The 23820-nt window shown below is 42.5% G+C and overlaps 1 protein-coding gene across 1 annotated transcript; it reads right to left on the bottom strand.

Moving 5' to 3' along the window:
* Window position 1: 1 nt before the first annotated feature.
* On the bottom strand, window positions 2-8354 carry LOC127419690 (PPARGC1 and ESRR induced regulator, muscle 1). The gene is made up of 4 exons (XM_051661304.1): window positions 8249-8354; window positions 3767-7631; window positions 2649-2762; window positions 2-2359 (listed from the first exon to the last, which is right to left on the bottom strand). Exons 2-4 carry the CDS (start codon window positions 7599-7601, stop codon window positions 2253-2255), a joined length of 4056 nt encoding a protein of 1351 aa, XP_051517264.1. The 5' UTR covers window positions 7602-7631; window positions 8249-8354; the 3' UTR covers window positions 2-2252.
* Between the last annotated feature and the right edge of the window lie 15466 nt (window positions 8355-23820).

Genomic DNA, 23820 nt, shown 5'->3' with positions numbered 1-23820 from the left:
TATATATATTTTTTTTTTTTTTTTTTTTTTTACATTTTCAGACCTGAAGTAGCATCACATGGGGGTGTGCCTTTATTTTTAGGTGTATAAAATACACCAAAGAATAATTTGGATCCAGATTCCAGCATCTCAATAATATCACAATATATTAACTGTCCATTTGCACAAACACACAAACTCTTTCCTTTAAAACTCTCCAAAAGTACACTTTAGACATGCTATCTCCATCCTAGTGCTTTCATCAGCATCATACTATTAAACATATGCATCAACACCTAATGCTTCTCTCTTCACAACACACAAAAGCATTCACCGTATTTGTAAAGCAGTGAATGCAGAACATCTTTAATAAAGGCTTTGGTCATTTCATAAATCACTTTGTTCATGTTAAGTGTGAATATGCTGATGAGCTTGTACTGAAACAAAAAATTTTGCAAGAATATTATAAATATACTTCCACTGGCCTGATCTCATGTATTATTTGCCCCCTTCCTGGTTTCTTCTATTTTTGTGTATTTTTCATAGTAAATTGTTTTAGATCTTCAAACAAGATATAACATAAAACAAAGGCAACTTGAGTAAACACAAAATACAGTTTTCAAATATATATATTTTTATTGAAGCAAAAAAGTTATCCAACACCTATATCACCCATGTGAAAAATGAACTGCCACCTTAAACTTAATAGTGTGCCACCTTTAACAGCAACAACTGCAACCAAACACCTCCAATACCTGGATATCAGTCTTTCACAATGCTGTGGTGGAATTTTGGCCCACTCTTCTTTGCAGAAATGCTTTAGTTCAGCCACATTGGAGAGTTTTCAAGCATGAACTGCCAATTTAAGGTCCTGCCACAGCATCTCAATCAGGTTCAAGTCAGGACTTTGACAAGACCACTCAAAAACTTACATTTTTCTTATTTTGAGCCATTCAGAGGTGCACTTACTTCTATGCTTTGGATCATTGTCTTGCTGCATAATCCAGTTGTGCTTGAGCTTCAACTCACGGACTGATGACCAGACGTTCTCCTTTAGGATTTTCTGGTAGAGAGCAGAATTCATGTTTCCCTCAGTTATTGCAAGTCGCCCTGGCCCTGAAGCAGCAAAGCATCCCCACACCATCACACTACTACCACCATGCTAGACCGTAGGTATGATGTTCTTTTTGTGGAATTCTGTGTTTGATTTACACCAGATGTAATGGGACCACTGTCTTCAACACAGTTTCACTTTCAACTCATCAATCCACAGAACATTCTCCCAAAAGCTTTGAGGATCATCAAGGTGTGTTTTGGCAAAATTCAGACGTGCCTTAATGTTCTTCGGGGTTAGCAGTGGTTTTTACCTCGCCACTCTTCCATGGATGGTATATTTGGCCAGTGTTTTTCTGATACTGGAGTCATGAACAGTAACCTTTATTGATGCGAGGGAGGCCTGCAGTTCCTTGGATGTTGTCCTTGGCTTTTTTGTGACTTCCTGGATGAGTTGTCACTATGCTCTTGGAGGAATTTTGGAAGGTCGGCCACTTCTGGGAAGGTTCACTACTGTGCCAGGTTTTCTCCATTTGGTGATAATGGCTCTCACTGTGGTTCTTTGGAGTCCCAGAGCCTTTGAAATAGCTTTGTAACTCTTCCCAGACTGATGTATTTCAATCAACTTTTTCCTCATCATTTCTGGAATTTCTTTCGACCTTGGCATAGTGTGCTACTGGGTGAGACCTTTTAGCCAACTTCATGCTGCTGAAAAAGTTCTATTTAGGTGTTGATTTGATTGAACAGGGCTGACAGTAACCAGGCCTGGGTGTGTCTAGTCCAGCTGAACTCCATTATGAATGCAGTTTAATAGATTTGGGGATTTAATAACCAAGGGCAAATACTTTATCACACAGGCCCAGTTGGTATTGGATAACTTTTTTGCTTCAATAAATAACATTATCATTTAAAACCTGTATTTTGTGTTTACTCAGATTTCCTTTGTTTTATGTTACATTTTGTTTTAATTTTGAAACAATTTAGTATGAGATATCCACAAAAATAGAAGAAATCAGGATGGGGCAAATACTTTTTAACAGCACTGTATACTGTATATTGTTTTCAACTGAGTTCATCAACGGTAAATGAAAAGCACTGAGAAACATGGAAAATGTCCTACATGAAGTGTTTGACATTCATTCAACACCTTTTTGGATTACATGGAAAAAGGGTGATGTGACTGAAATGATATCTGGGACATTGGGTGAGCTATAATGGGGTTATGGAGGCTCTATCTGACGCAAAGTAGTTTTCCCAGAAACCTCCTCCCTCTTGTGTCTCCGTAGGTATCGTATGGCCGAGAGTGCACTGACGTTCGCGAGAAGAGCTGAACAATAAAAAGCAGATGACCATCAGTATGGATTATTTTGAACAGTATATTTCTATATCAAATATTTAACTTAATGTTTTGCTTGGTTTATTGATGTCAAGCAGCACTGACTTGCCAAGGTGAAAAGTTTACCTTCTCTGTAAAAAGTTTAATGAATGAATGAATGAACATTGGAAAAACTGAGGATAAATTGTTCCAAGAGCAAAACCAGGACAAAGAATAGGGGAATTAAAGCAAATTATGTCAAAGAAATCACAAATACATTTAGGATAATAAATATACATACCAGCTTTCCATGCGTCTGTTCCTGAACTGGTCGATTTCAGCACCCAAGAGGCAAAAGCTATGCAAACCAAGCACATATCTGCCTGTTTAAGAGGCAGGAATGGGGCATCCAACCCTACAAAAGAGGTACGTATCTACATTCAGAATAACAGTAGGGCATCGTTAAATCATATAATGGAAAGATAAAACTTCAAACTGCATTGAAAAGAACATCAAGAAAAATGTACAAATACAAAGCGGCAATGTCAGTAAGCAGGCTGGTGTAAATTTTCACTGACCCAACATTCAATGACCAGTCATGGCAACTAAGGGGAAATCTCTCTGAATGCAAGACTTACACAGAATCAGATTACACTAGTTTGTGTGATTACATGGAGTATCTGGATGTTTTCTAAATGCTGAAGAGCTCACTGGGACACCTCAGAGTCACTTAAATATAGTGGAGTCACAAGACATAAAGACTATAATATCTGAATTGATAAGTGAATTGAAACTGAGTAAGCCTCCATTAATTTAGCACAACATGATTATACAAATAACATGGTGTTCCTTGAGCACATGAGGTTTTTCTATTTTTACTTGAACTTCAAAGGGAAATATGTTCATAAATTGTAGCACATGGCAGGTTTGAGATGTTGCCCAGCAGGAGTGAAGACTGACTAGCACGTACAACCATTCCAGTAGCCTGCGCATGGCTCTACATGATTAGATACCCATAGTCAGCAGTTATTGAGAGAGAAAGGGTTGAGGGTAGACTAAGAACACAAAACATAAATATTAATAATTATAATAAAAAACCTACAGCAAAAGCTAAAGGTAGATTATTTCTAATAAATTTAGAGAAACCAATGTATTGTCTAATTTTGGGGTCTGTTCTTTCTGTTGAGCCACCATTGGTCACTGGTCCCAACTTGAAGCAAGCACAAATACTTATCTGATGGATCAAAATACATTGGCAAAACAGTGAGAAAGTTTAAAGGGAACAAGTTTCAAAATGCCTTCACAATATACAGGTTGTAAAAAAAACAAACAAAAAAAACAGGTGCTAGTAAAATGTGTATTTTCAATGTACATACTGTGCATGAGTGCAGAATAATTTGTGGTATAAGTGTTTCTTACTCGGATCAGCAACTGCTGTCTGCATCTCATTACATTGCTTCTGTTGCTCAGCTAGCTGCTGGTAGATGCAGTTCTCTATGCTGAGGAGCAAAGGATCTGGGAATGGTTTGTTTTCAAGGCCAATAACATTGATAGGTTGAATTCCTTTTGGGAATGGCTTCACAGGGGCGAGTGCCCAGGAACATGAATTATCTTCAGGGACTGTAAAACCTGTGCGTCGAACTCTTCTAAATGAAAGAGGATTTGTCCAGAGGAAGTTGTTCTGAAAATGTTCTTCAGAATAGAAGTGCTCATACATGTCTGGTGGTGCAACAGGATCATGGCGGGAAGACTTGTGGTCATACCGTGTGATCACTTTGATCACTGAATTGTCATTCTCATCATCTTCATCTGAATGTCCAGGGGAATCTGGGAAGAAATAATCATATGCCTCTGGGAACTCAAGGTTTCTGTTAGCTGAGCGGGAACAGGAAAATATGGGAACCATTTTATCCTTAATACCAACTGACTCTTCAACAAGTGGATATAAATTGCTTTCAGGAACAGGATCATGGTTGGAAGACTTATGGTCATACCATGTCACTTCTTTGATCAGTGGATTGTCATTCTCATCTTCATCTGAATGGACAGGGGAATCTGTGAAGAAATAATCATATGCATCTGGGAATTCAAGGGTTCTTTTAGTTGAGCTGGAAAATATGGGGACCATTTTATTCTTATTACCACCTGACTCTTCTGCAAGTGGATAAAAGTTTTCAGCATCAAACTCTGAGAAGAAATGGTCATACATCTCAGCCACAGAAGTGCCTGTTCCATCAAGGTATGAGGCTGCTATGTTGTCTGCACGAGATGCACAATGTTCAGGTTCATCTGCTCCAAAGAAATACTGGATTATTTCAGAAAAAGTGACACCACTACTTTCCATTTCCTCATCATCAGATTGGCTCATTGGGAGGGAGGTGTCCACATGGTAAAAGGGATCCATTAAGTTATCTTCTACCTCTGAATGGATTGAATGCAAAGAAGCATTTCTCTGCATTCGTCTGATTGGTTGAGCCTCTAGAGCTTGCAGGTTCTGCACACTAACATTCTTACACATTTTTCTAAAGCACTGTTGAGCATTAACTGTAAAGAGAGGTTCAGGAAGAACAGTTTTAGAACCTGGGAGCACAATATCTTCACCCATGACCACTGGATCTGGATCATTCTCCCATGTCACACTGCAAGAGCTAGGAAACTGACAAGACTCATCTACTTGCTTCAAAGAAAGTTGGGTTTGAAGCTGTGCAATGTCTTCATCCAAATCAGATATGAAAGACATGTCTCCACTTAAGCGATCTTGCTTAGGGTCATCTGGTTGTGTAAAATAACCAGAGTCTGCAGCATCTGTAGTGTCTACGATGCTCCCATCCTCTGGTTGGGTCAGAACACTGGGGTATTGGGCATTACCAATTAACCGTAGCCGCAAAATGTCATTTATAGTCAATTTTTCCATTTCATTCCAGAAGGAGGAGATAGCATACACAGGACATGGAATTTGATCTGCAGCATCAAGAACAACACTCTCTGGATCTTTGGCTTCAGTTTTTAAATCAAGACAATATGCGGATATCTCCTGCATTTCAGCAACTGTATTATGAGGCAATTCTGACACATCAGCTAGAGTATTCTGAGTAGCATCTTCACTGAGAATCTTACTTTCTTCCTTAATTTCATCTCCACTTACGTATTCACTTGATCTGGTGGGCTTACCACAAAGTAAGTGGTAACCTTCAATCCTGTCTGCTACAGCATGGTATGACTTGTCAAATTCATTTACACTCATGTCTCCTTTACCGTCTGATTCATCAGTTGTATTCCTTGGCCTTATGGGTTGGGCATCCACAATTAATACTTTACTACTCTGCTTATTTCTGCTTTGAAAATGAGCCCCATCTTTTCCATCATCAGATATGACACAATTATCAGGCATATGGCACTCAGTCTTTGGAAAAATCATGTGTATTTTGGCAGTTGAATGGCTTTGAGATTCTAGAGCATCCATTTGAGTAAAGGCTTTACTTTTTTGCAGAGTATCCTGTGAACAAGTAAATGTTTTTGGACTGTTTTCATCCGAGCAAGATTCTATTCCACCTTTGCTTGCAGTTAAAAACAAGCTGCTTTGTTTGATGTCAGAAATTCCTGCCATATTGCTTAGCAAGTGTTGCTCATTTTTAAAGGTAGAGCAGTCAATCTCATTTCTTAAACAGGATAAATCTTGGTATGCAGTCAAGTCAGACAAGACTAGAAGGGAAGGTGTCTCTTTTGAATCAGCTGCAATGGAAATGTTAGGAGATAATAAGGATTTCCTTTGACATCCTGCATCAGAATTATCACTTAGAGGCACTGATAAGGTTTTTCTAATACCAGTCCTGCTCCAAGTTGGCGAACAGTTTGTCTCTCTGTGTATGACAGGACCAGATGGTAGCGATTCTGTTATATTTAATACAATATCACTTTCTTGTGAATTGAGAACTTTATCAGTCTTGGGTAATGAAGAAAAGTCACAAACTTTTGTTTTCAATTTTCCATGGTTTGAAAGTGAAAGGTCATTCATGCTTTTGGAAATATCATAAGTGCTTGTATGTTCAATGCCTAAATTAGATGTTGTGAAAGAAACTGGCAAGCTTTTTGAAGACTTTAAGTCAGCTGAAGCCTTGAAAGCAAAAGTGCTGCTTAGCAGTAAATTAGCTCTAAAAGTATCAGCAGTATGTGGTGTTGAATGGGTTTTAATTCTTTTAAATGATAAGCGTTCTGATTTTGTGACATTTAAAGGGAGGTTGTTTATCTCTTCTCCTTGAAAAATTCTCTCTTCCTCGGATTCCCTATGACGGACCTGGAACTGAGCCTCATATCCATGACCTAGCTCTACTGGCTGAATACTCATCCTCTTCTTCCTCCTTTTTCTCCTTAGATTGGATGGTGACACTGGGATCTGAGTGACTGGTGAGTCTTTTGAGTCTGAACTGCTTCCACTATCCAACTGAGCAATGTTTTGTCTTGCTGGATTTTGGTCAGTCATATCTATCATATTAACCACCACCATAGGTGGCATTTTCCCTTTGTCTGGAGGCTTTGCTTCAGGTTTCAGCTCTTTGATGAGATCACCACACCTTCCCTCCTGCTCCTGTTTCAGTCCTACTGTAATTAGTGGAAGTGACAATGACTCCTCTCCAGTAACTAGCTCTCTGTCAGAGGACGTTGGTGCATTTTCTTGTGCATTAGTAGATGTGGGCTCTACAGCTTTTTCCAAGGCTACATTGCCCCAGGTATTAGCTTCGCCCTGCTTAGTGATTTCTCCTTTAAGTTTGGCTTCATTTTTGCCAGATGGACAAACATCTACAGACAACATATCCTGCTTATCAATCAAACCTTCCAGATGGTCCATCTTCTCACTTACCCAATTTACAACATGGCTTTGTTCTAAGGGCTGTTTATCTACTGTGGCACATCTCAACTTCTCAAAGAACACATTGACTGTCTGAAGGTCCAAGTCCTCCTCACTACCGGAAAGAACTTGGCCTGAACTACAAATTCCATACTTGTTGAGGTAAGCATCCACAGGAGAACCCTCTAGTGGGCCATCTATCTGAAGGTTTGAATCAGGCTCTGTGGATGCTGCATCTGGAGGTGAGGTACTTTCTAGAAAGTGGCACCCCAATTCATCAATATCACTCATGCCAGAGTCCTCTCGGCTGGCAAGTACTGGAGAGAATAGGTTGCAGTCCTCACACTCCTGAAAAAAAGAGTTCCAGTCTTGCTCTGAGATGTGCACACTGTATTCAAAGTCCTCCATTGTGAAATAATGTCCCAGTCAGATCTGAATCTAGAAATTAAAAAAGAATCAATCAATTTAATTACATGAACCGGAACTCTGGTATTGAAAGTAGTAATCATATAAAATAGGTACAAATACCAAATATCCTCTGTTAGAATGCAAAATCAGAAAAAATGTGTGACTCCAGCAAATTTCCTAGGGAAGCGGTCAAGTAAACAAGTATATATCAGCTGACAGAGATTCAATCTCTACATGTATGCTATTATATTAGATGCTAGAAAAGCTATGACAATACATGCTACAACCACAAACTGTGATACAATGGCTTTCACAATATTTTCACATATTTTATTCAGAAACACAACATTTGTGAATTGAAGTTCTATAGTAGTGCAAATTAAATAGATAATAGGCCTCATATTAAATCCAGGCTGTTACCTTAGAAATGGAATACTATTTAAACTGAATAGAAACAGAATACTATAGAAATCAGTAAAAACTTGAAACATTTTAATAAATTTTCTTTGTATACCACTGTACTGATGTTGATTACAATTAATAACAATTGAGCACAACTCTTTATGTTGTGGATGTAAAACTAAACTAATAATAAAAATAAATAAATAAGAAAAAATAACAACACAAAGCAGAGGCATGTTCAGTACCTGTTTGGTGGTGTGGAGTGCAGAAGTCCCGAGCAGTTAGCTTTTGCACCACTTTAGTAGTGTCAAGCATATTGAGTGCCCTTTGCAGTGTCCTTCTCAGTAAGAGCGGTACACCACAGGCCCTATGGTTTGTTAAAAATAGAACTGCATTTCACATCACGTAATACACGCAGTGTGCTCTCTCTCTGGCACCCACTAATACCTCAAACAAATGTGTAGAATTTAAGTGCCAGTGTGTTGGTTTGTCCATTTTTGTCCATCCAAGCTTTGCTCTAGTCTCAGTAATGTCAAAGCATTAATGTTAAATTAAAAGCTTTCATTGACTTAGTCTCTTGGTTAATGTGTCTATGCACACACACACACACACACACACACACACACACACACACACACATATATATATATATATATACATGTATGTGTTGCATATATTATAGCCTCTCATTTTCAGCTTTGAAAGACATCTAGTTTGTTAGCGTTTTCTGCTCCAAAACAAGTGAAGAAGCCAAGGGATTGTATTGCCTGCATTCAAAAAGATTCCATCAGCTGACACAGTGGGGAACTTTCAAACTGGAGGTCATATGATTCCATCTGTCCTTTGCCAGTTTTCTAGTGTGATATCATGAGCGTATGTTGGGTCTTTTTTCCCACTGCTTGGAGACAAGTCATGGCGAATACCATTCAAGGCATTAATGTCACAGAGCACATTCACATTTTGATCATTTGACAATGCCATGTCACTCTGACATGTCTCCTTTCCACAGTGCAGATAAAAACATATGTGCTGCTCTAAGCCACCAGGCAAATTGAACATGGACCATCTGTACTGAAAAACACCAAGAAATCAGATCATGAAATGTAACAAATTAAAGTGAACACTTCATGATAAATTCTCATGAAAACTGCCAAGAAAATTATATTTTATATTTAAAAATTTTATTTAAACCCAATCAATAAGAAAAAAGTATGAAATTAAGTTCCCTATCTGTCACTCACTCGACGTTTTGTCGATGTAGTGACACTAGGGGTAACCCTTGGGAGTCCCAAACACCTCTGATCTTTGAGAAAAGGCCAATGGGAATTGGTGAGTGGAATTTGCATGCCACTCACCCGGACATACGGGTATAAAAGGAACTGGCTTGCAACCACTCATTCAGATTTTTTATTTGGAGCCGAGCAGTTGTGTTTCAGGGAGCTGAATTCCTCCGCCGATCCATTCACCTCGAAAGCTGTTGGATTTACGGCACATTACAGCAGTTTCTCCCCCTCTTGCACCAGTGGTGTGCAGAGAACGCCCCTGGGCGCTTCAGCAGTTAAAAGAGTATATTCTTCCTAATAAAAGAGTATATTTTCCTACTAAAAGAGTGGCACAGCGTCTTTTTAAAGATGCCTTTCCGTCTGTGTATAATTCCTGGTTGCGGTTGCTATCTCTCCGCTTCTGATGGCCACGATCGCTGTCTCACGTGCTAGGGCGCTGGATGGGTCATGTCCTCATTGCGAGAACATGACCATGGCAATGTTGCGGTTGTGGCTTTCCTTCGTCAGAGGGAAAGCCACCCCAGCGGCTCCCCGCCTCGGTCCTTCTACCTACGGGTATGAGGCTGCAGCGGTTAGCACTGGGGGCGATTTGGGGACCTCAATGGGAGTGTCTCCACCGGGAAACCCCCCACGGACCTCCCATTCCCCAGTATACTCGTGTGCCCCGGTCGAGTTCTGGGATGAGATGTGGGCTTGTCTCAGGGCGAGTTCGCGATCTCATTCGGGGCTCGCGAAGAGGATGAGCTCTCGATCGCAGCATCGGAGAGTGGGCTTGTCCAGTCTGACACCGAGGACTCGACTGGGCTCCCACCCTCGGGTGCGGTCGCCCAGTCGCAGGCCGATGCCCTGATTTATGGGCTCATCTGCTCTACTACCCTCGACGGTGGGGCTGCCAGGGGGTATTCGGTGATTCCCCAGGTGGATAAGGTGGTTGCGGTGCACTTGTGCCTGCAAAACGCCACCACCTGGTGTAACCGTCTGAGACTCCCGTCCAGGGCCTGTAGGCTTACATCGTCTCTGGCGACTAGGGCCTATGGTGCCGCTGGATAGGCCGCCTCCACCCTGCATGCCATGGCTCTCCTGCAAGTGCATCAAGCCAAGGCGCTAAGAGAACTGGATTGATGCAGGAGCTGTGCTCGACAACCGATCTCGCCTTCTGGGCGACGAAGGTCATGGCGCGGTCTCTCGGGCAGGCGATGTCTACCCTGGTGGTCCAGGAGCGCCACCTTTGGCTCAACCTGGTTGAGATGAAGGAGGCTGAGAAGATACGATTTCCTTGATGTCCCCATCTCCCAGGTTGGCCTATTCCGTCGAGGACCAGCAGTTCTTGATGGTAGAAACAGACGGAGGCTATCCAGCACATCCTGCCGTGGCTTGGATAAAGATCCCGCACCCTGTCTGCTCGTCGACTAGGGCATCCCCCTGCGGCAGCAACACCGGCTCCACCGCAGCCCACCTCAGGAGGCTGGCCCCGGTGTGGAGCCACCCACAGGAAGCAGATGCCACCTGTCTCACGGCCCGCCGCTAAGAACCCAAGGAAGGCTTCGAAGCGCCCCTGAGATGGGCGACCCAGGGAGATGGAGACCCGCTACAGACCTGGAGCTGGTAAACAGACCACTCCATCCCCCGGTGGAGGGCCGGGAGGAGAATCCTTGTTTTCCTTTTCTTATGATTTTGCCACACGCCCAAAGGGCTGCGTTACCCACGTTCTCATGAAAAGAGTGGTTTCCTCACTTCCTGGGTCACACATTCGGTGTCCACGGCCGTCATTATCACGACCGCTGGGCACTGCACCTTTATGGCAGGCATGGTGCTCCGGAGGCAGGCCCCCCGCCCCCATGCGTCCAGCTCTGGCACAATTGCACCCATGCCAGGACGGTTGCGACAGGCCGCGAGGACAATTTCCTTCCTCCCCCATCCCGGACCAGTCCTATGGTGGGTATACGGAGCCACGAGACCCCACCCGCTGGTACATCCGACGCGATTATTCCCTTGGTCCCCCTCGCCTGGAGCTTGTGCTCCCCAACCCGTTGCGGTGGCTGACCAGGACCGTCCGACTCGGCTACGCGATTCAGTTCGCTAGGCGTCCGCCCAGGTTCAATGGTGTCCGCTTCACCTCTGTGATGGGTGAGAACGCCGTTGCCTTGCGTGCGGAGATCACGTCCCTTCTACGGAAGGATACAATAGAGCCTGTCCCTCCTGCCGAGATGAAGAAGGGGTTTTACAGCCCCTACTTCATCGTGCCAAAGAAAGGCGGTGGGTTGCGGCCAACCTTGGACCTGCAAGTACTGAACCAGGCCTTGCACAGACTCCTGTTCAAGATGCTGACACAAAAATGCATTTTAGCGAGCGTCAGGCATCAAGATTGGTTCATGGCAGTAGACCTGAAGGACGCGTACTTCCACATCTCGGTTTTACCTCGACACAGGCCCTTCCTGCGGGCGTACCAGTACAAGGTCCTCCCATTCGATCTGTCCCTGTCACCTCGCACCTTCACAAAAGTCGCAGAGGCAGCCCTTGCCCCGCTAAGGGAAGTGGGCATCTGCATCCTCAACTATCTCGACGACTGGCTGATTTTAGCTCACTCTCGGGATTTGTTGTGTGCGCACAGGGACTTGGCCACCTCAGCCGGCTGGGGCTTCAGGTCAACTGGGAAAAGAGCAAGCTCTCCCCGGTTCAGAGCATCTCTTTTCTCGGCATGGAGTTAGACTCAGTCTCTATGATGGCGCACTTCACGAGCGAGCGTGCGCAGTCTGTGCTGAACCGTCTGAAGGCGTTCAGGCGGAGTACGGTGGTCCCACTGAAACAATTTCAGAGGCTCCTGGGGCATATGGCGTCCTCGGAGGCAGTCACACCGCTCGGGTTGATGCATATGAGACCGCTTCAGCACTGGCTTCAGACTCGTGTCCCGAGATGGGCATGGAACCAGGGGGCACATCGCGTGGCCATCATGCTGATCTGCCGCCGCCTCTTCAGCCCTTGGACAGACGTGATGCCTCCAAGTGTGGCTGGGGCGCCGTGTGCAACGGGCGTACAGTCACCGGCTCCTGGACAGGGCCACGACTGCGTTGGCATATCAACCGCCTCGAGTTGCTGGCAGTATTGCTCGCCCTGCGGAGGCTTTGGCCATTGATCCAGGACAAGCATGTGTTGGTCCGGACGGACAACATGGTGATGGTAGCATACATCAACCTCCAAGGCGGTGTGCGCTCTCGTCGCATGTCGCAACTCGCCCTCCGTCTCCTCCTCTGGAGTCAGCAGCGGCTCAAGTCGTTGCGAGCCACTCACATCCCAGGTGGTGGATGCGCTGTCGCAGCAGGTCATGCTCAGGAGAGAGTGGAGACTCCACCCCCAGGTGGTCCATCTGATTTGGAGTCGATTCGGTCAAGCGCATCTGGCACCCGCGACAAGACCTCTGGAATCTCCACGTCTGGCCCTTGGACGGGACACGGAAAACCTAAGTGGCCTACCGCCCGCGGTGGTAGACACGATCACTAAGGCTAGGGCTCCCTCTACGAGGCGCCTGTATGCCTTGAAGTGGCATCTGTTTGCTAAGTGGTGTTCTTCCCGACGCGAAGACCCCCAGAAATGCGCAGTCGGGTCTTGCTTTCCTTCCTGCAGGAGAGGCTGGAGGGGCGGCTGTCCCCCTCCACCTTGAAGGTGTACGTGGCCACTATAGCAGCGCACCACGATGCAGTTGACAGTAAGTCTCTTGGAAAGCACGACCTGGTCATCAGGTTCCTTAGAGGTGCGAGGAGGCTGAATCCTCCCAGATCGCGTCTCGTACCCTCGTGGGACCTCTCTGCGGTCCTTCGGGGCCTACGGGGAGCTCCATTTGAGCCCCTGGAGTCAGTTGAGGTAAAGGCACTCTCCTTGAAGACTGCTCTCTTGATTGCGCTCACTTCCATTACGAGGGTAGGGGACCTGCAGGCATTCTCTGTCGGCGACATGTGCCTGGAGTTTAATCTGGGATATTCTCACGTGGTACTGAGGCCCCGACCGGGCTATGTGCCCAAGGTTCCCACAACCCCGTTTCAGGATCAGGTGGTGAGCCTGCAAGTGCTGCCCCAGGAGGAGGCAGACCCAGCCTTGTCGTTGCTGTGTCTGGTGCATGCTTTGCACATCTATTTGGATTGCACGCAGAGCTTTAGACGCTCTGAGCAGGTCTTTGTCTGCTTTGGAGGACAGCGGAAAGGGAGCGCTGTCTCAAAACAGAGGATCGTCCACTGGGTCATTGACGCCATCGCTTTGGCATATCACGCCCAGGACATGCCGACCCCCTTGGAGCTACGAGCACACTCTACTAGGAGTGTGGCAACCTCCTGGGCTCTGACCAATGGCGCCTCTTTAGTAGACATCTGCAGAGCAGCAGGCTGGGCAACACCCAATACCTTCACAAGGTTCTACAATCTCCGGGTTGAGCCGGTCTCATCCCGTGTGTTGTCAGGTACGAGCAGGTAAGTTGTGGGACAGCTGGCCAGGTGTACCGCTTGCGTATAGCACCTTTCCCCTCCTGGAGGCGAAGACGTGCGCTTTTTACCCCCAGTCATGTTCACGAAGTCGTGGACCCTGGATGTCCTTCCTCCTTAGCCCTGTGGCAGGCAAGTTTGTGGAGAAACTCGTTGCTGGCACAGTACATGTGCTAACTTGGCCTTGTACTGGTGTAGGTGCTCCACATGCGCTGGTTGCCCATATTTAACCCTGTGTGATGTACTGTATCTTCCGCGAGACGGTTCCCCTATTGGTAAACCCACATCTTCCTTGGGCAGAGGCCCCTCTGCCCCTGGTCACCATGTTTGTAGAGCTCCTCCCCCCCTGGGTAGGACCTACCACAGGGACTTCTCCACATGAGACACTGCCAACAAAACTCGGTAAGTCCATGTGACGTATTTCCACACATTTTCCTCCCCCTCGGGCAGGGTGTGGTCTCCGCGATGTCTTCCCCTTGGGAGTGACACCCCCCTGACATAGACGCTATATGGCCCCCAGCTGAACGATTTTTCCTTTTGGGGATAAGAAAGAGAAGAGGCCATGGCTGGGGCAGCCGGTCCCCATTTTTTGGGCAGTTGACTTGTCCTCGAGGTGCAGGGGACCGTACGATGCTCGTAAGAGCATTGGGGGAGGTTATGTGATGGCCGGGTGCGCTGGCTACGAGGCACACAATGGTCTGCCCGTCTCGCACCGCCAGTTCACGTAACACAGTTTAGCTAGTTGTGGCGTTTTGTATAGGGACCCCTAGTGTCACTACATCGACACAACGTCGAGTGAGTGACAGACAGGGAACGTCCTGGTTACTTTCGTAATCTCCGTTCCCTGATGGAGGGAACAAGACGTTGTGTCCCTCCTGCCACAACACTGAACTACCCACTGAAATGGCTGGGACCTTGTCTCGGCTCCTCAGCACAAAACCTGAATGAGTGGTTGCAAGCCAGCTCCTTTTATACCCGTATGTCCGGGAGAGTGGCATGCAAATTCCAATCGCCAATTCCCATTGGCCTTTTCTCAAAGATCAGAGGTGTTTGGGGCTCCCAAGGGCGACCCCTTGTGTCACTACATCGACACAACATCTCCAGGGCGTTTTGCATAAAGGAAATGAAGCCTACATGTAGGACTATTACGATTTTTTATATTGTGACATTATTTTCAGGACACTTAAGTACATTTTACCCCTATTTCCATTAAAGTAACGCGCCCGGATGTTTTACTTTTACTATTCCCATTGTTTTCAATGATTCTCACTACTGTAACACAGTAATGTTTTTGTTTACTATATTACTGAAAAAATAAGCTGTTGTACAATGACTTTAAATGAAAGGGAGTACCAAGGGAGTACTACTATGATGTATATGTATATTTTTTTTTTATTTATCACACTGCAGTAATGAAAATATCATAATGACCATCTTTTTTTGCTTTGCAGTAAAAAGTGGGGTAAAATGTGCATAATTGCCATAAAAATAATGTCACAAAGTAAAAACCTTAATGGCCCTGAAAACAGGCTTCATTTTCTATAAGCAAATTCTTTTTTTAAATTGGTTTCTTTTGATTTTAGAGTGAAATAAAACCAGGAGATTTTCTTGACAGGTTTTGTGAGAATCACACCATTGTAATGTATTCATCAAGAACTAACATCATTTTATTATACAATTTAACCACCACGATTTCTAAATGAGCACATAATCTTAGACATATTTGTGCAAAATTGCTCACACTGGCTCCAGTTGAGCCCAAGGCTGCCAAATGGGGTCTGAGGACATGTTTAGAGATATCAAGACTATAAATGTAGACAATAGGTTTAACTAATCTGCCTAATTTGCAAAGTGCTATTAAAGTCAATATATTATTAAGATAATGGATCTTTCATTATCTACATAGATCTAAGCAGTGGCTGAAAAGACTCATGCCTTCTACTCTTCTAACCATCACAAAAGTCCAGACAAACTCCATAGGGAATCATAGGACAAATTGTAGCATATAAAAACGTTGACTGATATGGGTTTTTTAATGGCCGATGCTGATATCCAGAGAGCAGGGTGTCCGATAGGCTGATACAGTGCCGATATATCACACAATTTATTATAGTAAATAACATAAACATAAAATTGCTAAAAAAAATAATAATAAACTCTTATTTAGCACCACATTTACTCAATTTCACACAAAATTTTAACTTTGTAAAAAAATAATCTAAAGAAATACTATTGTATTTTAAATGGTAGATAGCATTTTCTTCTGATTTCTGTTTAGTCAATTTATTTGCACATGAAGAAATTGTTAATATATTAGGTAGAAGGAAATAACAGTACACACAGTAGTTCAGCAACCATGGATGGCATGTCCACATTAGTAATCGCATTTTCTCCAAAAATACAGTATCAAACCAATTGTACATACAGTGCATAGTGAATAAGACATTAACTTATATCACACGTGAAGCGCTTTTACTTTGAAACTGCACTCATGCGCTCGTGCGGATCCAGCGTAAGCAGCAATCTCCTTACAGTTTAAACAGCCTGGATCGCCTGCTTGGATTGTCTCGGAGTGACTGTCTTGATTTGTGAATCAGAGGAACTATTGATCCTGATCCTGAAGTTTTGATTCTGGCTGATAGAATACATGCTTCAGAGGAAGAACACGCTGGATTTCGTGAGGTTTGTGAATTAATAAATAAATAGATATCTGCATATTTACATTACATAATAGAAGTTTTATTGATATTTGCCTTTTATCATTGGAAAAAAGTTAAAAGTTACAGGGAACTGTTGAGGAGAGACTGTTAGAATATGTGCTTCAGAGGAAGATTTATGAGCATTACACAGGATGCTGGATCTGCTAAGGTGGTGTGAGGTTGGTTTATTACATCTGTTTAAACGAGATATGCACATATTTGCAGATGGTATATGATATTAGTTTTATTGATATTTGCCTTTCTATCATTAGACAAGACAGTTAAAAGTTACAGGGAACTGTTGAGGAGAGAGAGGGAGAATGAAACAGGCGAGCACATTAACATTATGAGCTCAAACGCATCTGCCGCGGCACTGATTTAAATGAACATTTAAATGACACTGTGTTGCACACCGGTCAATTATTGTAGTAACACGATGGCACATAACAAGAAAACGAACTGTGACCGGTCATTTACATGTCTCGCTTCACATGCAAGCAGACGATTCTCTGCACCCTCAATAAACAAATCGGCCAAACAGGAAAATTTATAATGAAAAAAGTCAGAAAATCGGCTGATTTATCGGCATCTGCGATACATCGGTCGACCACTAATAAAAACCATATTGCTTCATCATTGTCTTGCATATAATGTTGCAGAAATTAAATGTGAGCAACTATGCAGTGAATAATTAGTCAGTAGCGCTTTCACTTTTCATTTAGTTACTTTTCTTTCACAGATGGAATGTTATTTAAGTCTTTTTGAAGTGAGAAGTTTTCTTGACATTCCAGCCAACAAAACACACTTTGCATTCACTCTTTTAATTATTCATGACCTTTTTTCATCTGATTCTGCCTTCTGTGGGAAAACATCCCCCCCACCAATTAACCAACCACAGACTGGGCCCAGTGCCCAGTGAGGTCTTACAGTATCAGTTCATCAGAGCTTTACCAAGAGAGAGGGGGGAAAGGTCTTGTCTTGTGAGTTTACCGCAACAGGGGCGGTAGGTTGTCTGAACATGGGTGGGATTCTGTTTTCATCAACAGGATTAAGACCAATAAATCAGTTTCTGGGATTAAGATTGGGATCTGTTTGGACTACTTAGCAGTGACTAATAGAGCAGTGTTTTTTCTCTAATTGGATGGCTGTTTCAGCTGCAACAATACATCGCCTGACTCTTCAATCCCTTGTAAATAGAAACACCCAGATCAAGTGACAGTTTTCAAATTAAGCATGGCATTGCTTCTCCTTTTAAGTTAAGCAAATGCCAAAAGGCAGTGTTACGGTATTTCATGGTTAAAGGGTTTGATCACTAAAGGAATAAGGACCAAACTGACCAAAATCTACCACAATTTTTACTATAAATCTTGACATTGGCAGTCTCCTTGGCAATCATGATTTCAAGTCTGATTACACTTCCTAGCACTATCTAGCGCTCTACGCATGCATCAAGCACTAGAAAGTGTAATCAAGCTTGAAATAGTCATCATGCCTACAGACTGAAATGGCAAGACATACACTAAAAAATTTGTCACATTTTGGTCTGTTCTCACCCAAAACTGACTGGATCTCTTCAGAATACATTGGCCCCATTAACATGCATTTCATATCCGGAGAGTATCTGGATATTCTTTAGCCGGATTTGTTTTACACCTTGCAGTTAAATGCCTCTTCACCGTGATCGGATAGAAATCCAACCAAAGTTACCCATGCAAAATGGAAAACACTACTTACATATTACATCAGAGGCTGTGGTAACTGAAAATTCTCAGTTTTTTTGTGAATTTTAAAAACACTGATAGATAATTTAAATGCTTTCTATTACTTTGACTCTCACGGTTTTTCCTTCATTTAACATTTATTGGCAGCTGCCGAAGCTACATTTCGGGTCGGCGAAGCAAATACAACGATATTCATCTCGTGTTGGCGCTTTGTAAGTGCTAAATATGCTTGTCATCTGTGACAAGAATGACGCCTGGTTTCACGTGAGTGATCAAAAAATAGGAGAGAGATGCGAGCAAGTGGGAATTAGAGGAGAGAGACGAGATATTCCGAGTTTAATCCAATGGAACAATTCATGGAATATTGTTCATTGTTCGAGTGACAAGATTGCAAGATGGCAGTGTCTGTTGTGTTCTTCACATTGTGATGGCAGAATAAACAATAAAAGGCAAGAACATACAACACAGCACTTTAACAACAGATGACTGTAGCACAAACTCATCACATAATTAATTACGTATTTCGTAATTAATAACGAAAATGCATGTGCATTACACCTTCTTTGAATGTGGTCAGAGTCCGTTCCTGACCACCTCTGAGTGTGTTTTCAGTAATTCGAACACGATCCAATCACAATGCATCTTGGGTGCATTTACACCTGTCATTTAATGTGGTCAAGTGCAATCCGATAGCAATCAGATCACCAAAAACACATGTTAATGCAAGGTGTTAAAGGCACCATTAATTAAACCACTGGAGTCTTATGGATCACTTTTATGCTGCCTTTGTGATTTTTGGAACTTGAAAGGTCTGGTCACCATTCACTTGAGTTGTGTGGATCTACAAAGCTGAAATATTCTTCTAAAATCTTTGTTTGTGTTCTGCAGAAAAAAGAAAGTCATACACATCTGGGATGGCATGAGGGTGAGTAAATGTTTGGGTGAACTGTCCCTTTAAATTCATGCTTGTCTTGTTCTAAATGCATGCTCAGTTTGAAAGAATGGTGCAATTATTACTTCAAATACCAAAATGTAGCCCATCTTTAGAAATTTGTGATCAAGTTTGGTAGACTGTCCATATTTTCCCTGTTTCTCATTGTTAAAATCTAGCTAACCTTTAGTTTGATAGTATTATATTACATAGTAAATATCTTCAAATAAAATGCTAGAGTAAAAACTTTATTTACACAGCTTCGCAGCTTTTCTGAAGAAATACGAGGCAAGTTACCTAGGCCTCGTCATCCCAAGCTTGTTGACTTTACTGTAAAAACGGATATTCTGAGGAAACATTAGCATAAATGTCGATCGATCCTGTCAACATAGGTGTTGTATTGTGAAAATGTACTTCACTTTGTCCATTCGTTATCTTTACCTGTGATCCGGGGGCGCTAGACTACGATTTACTGATTGTAGACAATAAGGGAATTTGACGGCTGGGTGCTCAGAGCTCATCCCTGCACGCGGGAGCAGATGAAGAACAATCGCGCATTGTCTCGTGAAAATACCCGAGCGCGCTGCGATTGTGCGATAGCAGTCACCAGACACTGAATACTACCTTTACTCAATCCCATTATTTACAAAAGATTGAATGCACTTTAAGGAGGATAGTAACTGCTCATTTAGGCTTCTCGGAGGTTTCAGTTTGAGAATAAGAGGCTTATTTGTTGATTGATGGAATTTGCTGTACATGAGTGTCAGGTTCCGAGCACGCACGCACGCACGCGCACACACACACACACACACACACACACACACACACACACACACACACACACACACACACAGACAGTATGAACTCAAAATTAAAGAAATTTATTTTTATGTTTTTACAGAATAAAGAGAACAACTGTATACCTCAAGACATAGTACAAAAATGTTTTAGTGTTACATATGTTAATTTAAATGGAACATTTCAAATGGAAAGTTTTGAATTCGATGGGATTGGGACGTGTGAGGCATTGCTTTTGTGAGGCATATGCTGCAGTTGGCCACAAGGTGGCAGCCAATATTAATCTGACAGCAGAGAGCGCTTCCTGGCTGTTTCAACAGCACTGTGGGGGGAGTTTCAAATTAAGTCCTAGATTCGCGCGGGTCATGGTTCATAACAGATTAAGTATCAGATTGCAAATGATCATCAGTGCTCTGTTAGCCTACTGCACAAATGTACTGTGCAACAGTATGTCAAGAACACTGGCTAGAAATAACAGTAATTATTAAATAAGTAATAAGCTAAATTCAACAAATAGTAAACAATAAATACATACAATTTCCTGTTCATGCATATTATGTACAATATATAAAATATGAGAATAATACTTATGTCCATTAAAAGAAAGAGCTTCTTGTTACACTAAGATTGGTTATATATTTTAAGATTAGGTACAGAGCAAAAGAGATTTCAGTGCAGTTGCAATGCGGTTGAAATTCTCTTGACTCCCAAGCCTGGCTGTGGTCCATACTGAACAGTATCTCACTCAGCACATGGCAGGGTGCACTCCCCTCATCCAGGCCTGGGAGGGAGAAGGGAAGGGTCTCAGACCACAGCCTTCCTTTTCACGATGAGTCATTTTCTGAAATACTAAAGGTCATGCAGACAGGATAGGATGAGAGATATTTTTAGCTTATTATCCCACCTCCATTGTCCTATCCTTTTACAAAATTTTGGATGAATGCATTATATAGTCCCCTGCTGTCCTGCAAGGATCAGCCCTCAGTCTACTTATAAAGGGATAGTTCACCCAAAAATGAAAATTCTCTCATTTGCCATCCCAGATGTGTGACTTTCTTTCTTCTGATAAACACAAACAACGATTTTTAGAAGAATATCTCAGCTCTGTAGGTCCATACAATGCAAGTGAATGGTGGCCAAAACTTTGAAGCTCCAAAAAGCACATAAAGGTAGCATAAAAGTAATCACGACTCAAGTGGTTAAATACATGTCTTCTGAAGAGACCCAATCAGTTTTGGGTGAGTGCTGACCAAAATGTAACTCCTTTTTCACTATAAATTTTGACATCAGCAGTCTCCTTGGTGATCATGATTTCAAGCTCAATAACACCTCCTAGAGCTATCTAGCACTCTGAGCATGTGTCAAGCTCTAAGAAGTTTAATCGAGCTAAAATCATGATGGTGCCCAGAGACTGCAATGGCAAGATTTAAAGTGAAAAATTAGTTATATTTTGGTCTGTTCTCACCCAAATTAGATTGTTTAAGAACACATGGATTAAACCACTGGAGTCATATGGATTACATTTATACTGCCTTAATGTGTTTCAAAGTTTTGGTCGCCATTCACTTACATTGTATGGACCTACAGAGCTGAGATAGTCTCCTAAAACCTTCATTTGTTTTCTGCAGTAGAAAGAAAGTCATACACATCTGGGATGGCATGAGGGTGAGTAAATGATGAGAGAATTTTCATTTTTGGATGAACTATTCCTTCAATACATAATTATGTATAATTCAAGGATGTCTTTCTTTCTTTCTTTCTTTCTTTCTTTCTTTCTTTCATTGCATTTAACATGACTGAATCAGACATCTGACTTCACTAGGTTACACCAACAATAGTAATTTTAAGGGTTAGATCAGATAGAAATAGATTCTTAATAGATCCTTAATGTAACAATTGCATGTTAAAACGTTTTACAGTGCAATTGTGTTATTTTCAGCTTTTCAGACAGACATTTCAAAGCAGTGGTCTACATATGTCACAAGGTGCTGGACACAGGATGTGTGGAAGCCCACCAATTAGAAAATTTAGCCACACAGTGAGTTAATATAATATAAAGTTAGTTGAATTAGTTTTAAGGGAGGTCTGTTACTAAGCCAAGGTGGGGGATTGACAGGAAACAGTGAATAAACTCCTTCCAGACAGACACACCGCATCCTCTCAGCCTCCTGTGTGTGTTTGCTCTACTTTAAACATACCAGGACTGATCAGAGATCCATTCTCCACTGGTGGAAGTGTTTGTTAATAAGTGATCTGATGACAAAGGTCTGACAGGCCCTCTACCACACACAGACTGATGGTTAAACCTGCTTCCCTAAGGTCGCATTGGTTATCAGTGCCCACAAAACAATGGGAACTGGCGAGGTCTAGCATTGACATGCTGCATGCCTGCAGACCTCTACAAACCAGCGCAGGACAGAGAGCCTTCTACACTCACCTCCGTCACTCATTATGGCTGATAACAAGAGCATGTCTGTCACTACTCATTCATTTAGCCACACCGTGAATGGACTAAGAATTGCCCTCTGACCTCTCAGGTCTTGGCTATTACTCCTTGCAGCCAGTCAGCCCTGGACAGCTTCCACAATGTGAAAGAAACAATGACCTCTATAAGCGTTGAATACTGATGGGATTTATTGCTTGGCAAAGAAGTATTTCAAGATTAGTAAAGTGTGTACATAGAGCCAGAGCCTGACTCTTTGCATTTTCTGCACTGATTTTGGGGGTAAATCTGTGGATTTCTGTGGAACAGATTTATCCATGGTAAAATAAACATGGATTACTTTTATGCTGCCTTTATGTGATTTTTGGAGCTTGAAAGGTCTGTTCACTATTCATTTGCATTGTATGAACCTACAGAGTTGAGATATTCTTCTAAAAATTTTCATTTGTGTTCTGCAGAAGAAAGAAAGTCATACACATCTGGGATGGCATGAAGGTGAGTAAATGATGACAACATTTTCATATTTGGGTGAACTATCCCTTTAAGTAATGCACGTTTAACTGTAGCTAAAAGCATAATCTAAATAGCCAAAGTATTTACTGTAATATGTAAACACATATTTGTGAATGTAGAACTTTGTAAATAATGTTGAATGTGTAGAATGTATCTTATGAAGCTTATACTGGTTATAGCCAATAGACAGTTTATTACCCTATCAGAATTGATTATATATTGATTTAGATTTTTTGCAAACCTTCTTTCAACCTCCAGAGGCATTTGAATCCATGAAAACCACAGTGCATTTTGTTTTAAAGGGATAGTTCACCCAAAATGTAAATTTCTGTCATTATTTACTTATTATTTACCCCATAGGCCCCAAGGAGATGTTGGCAGAATGACAGTCTCAGTCACCATTTACTGTACGATTCAATGAAAGTTAATGGTGACTAAGATTACAGTAACATACTGCCTGACATCTGCTTTTGTGTTTCATGGAAGAAAGAAAGTCATACGGCTTTGAAACAACATGAGGGTGAGTAAATGTTGACAGAACTTTAATTTTTGGGTGAACTATCCCTTTAAGTGTACATGTTTTATAACTGATTTTACTGTGACAACATCAAAAACCGTGAGAGACAGCTTTGTGCGTTGATGTGCATACAAAATCACTGATGCATTTCCCTGTCCCTTGATATGTTTAGAAACTAGGGATTTAGGGATTTTGTTGTGCTTTCACAATGTTTTGAATGGCACTCTTGACATGACATCTATGATGCTCTTCCATACATTATATGTACTGTACCCATTTGGCTGGCTGGTAATATACCTTCACACACACATACAGTCTTTAGATGGTTAAATCCCATACTTAGACTCATCTGGGTGTGTCTTCAACCCACGCTCCATGCTCATACACTGCTTCTTCTGTTCTCTCCAGGCTACTGAACATGTACAGTGGAGCTGCTTCTGGCA

This window comes from Myxocyprinus asiaticus, chromosome 29 (assembly GCF_019703515.2).
Source record: "Myxocyprinus asiaticus isolate MX2 ecotype Aquarium Trade chromosome 29, UBuf_Myxa_2, whole genome shotgun sequence".
Lineage (NCBI taxonomy): Eukaryota > Metazoa > Chordata > Actinopteri > Cypriniformes > Catostomidae > Myxocyprinus > Myxocyprinus asiaticus.
Note: the sequence above shows the minus strand (reverse complement) of the source record. Positions and strands in the feature narration are given on the sequence as shown.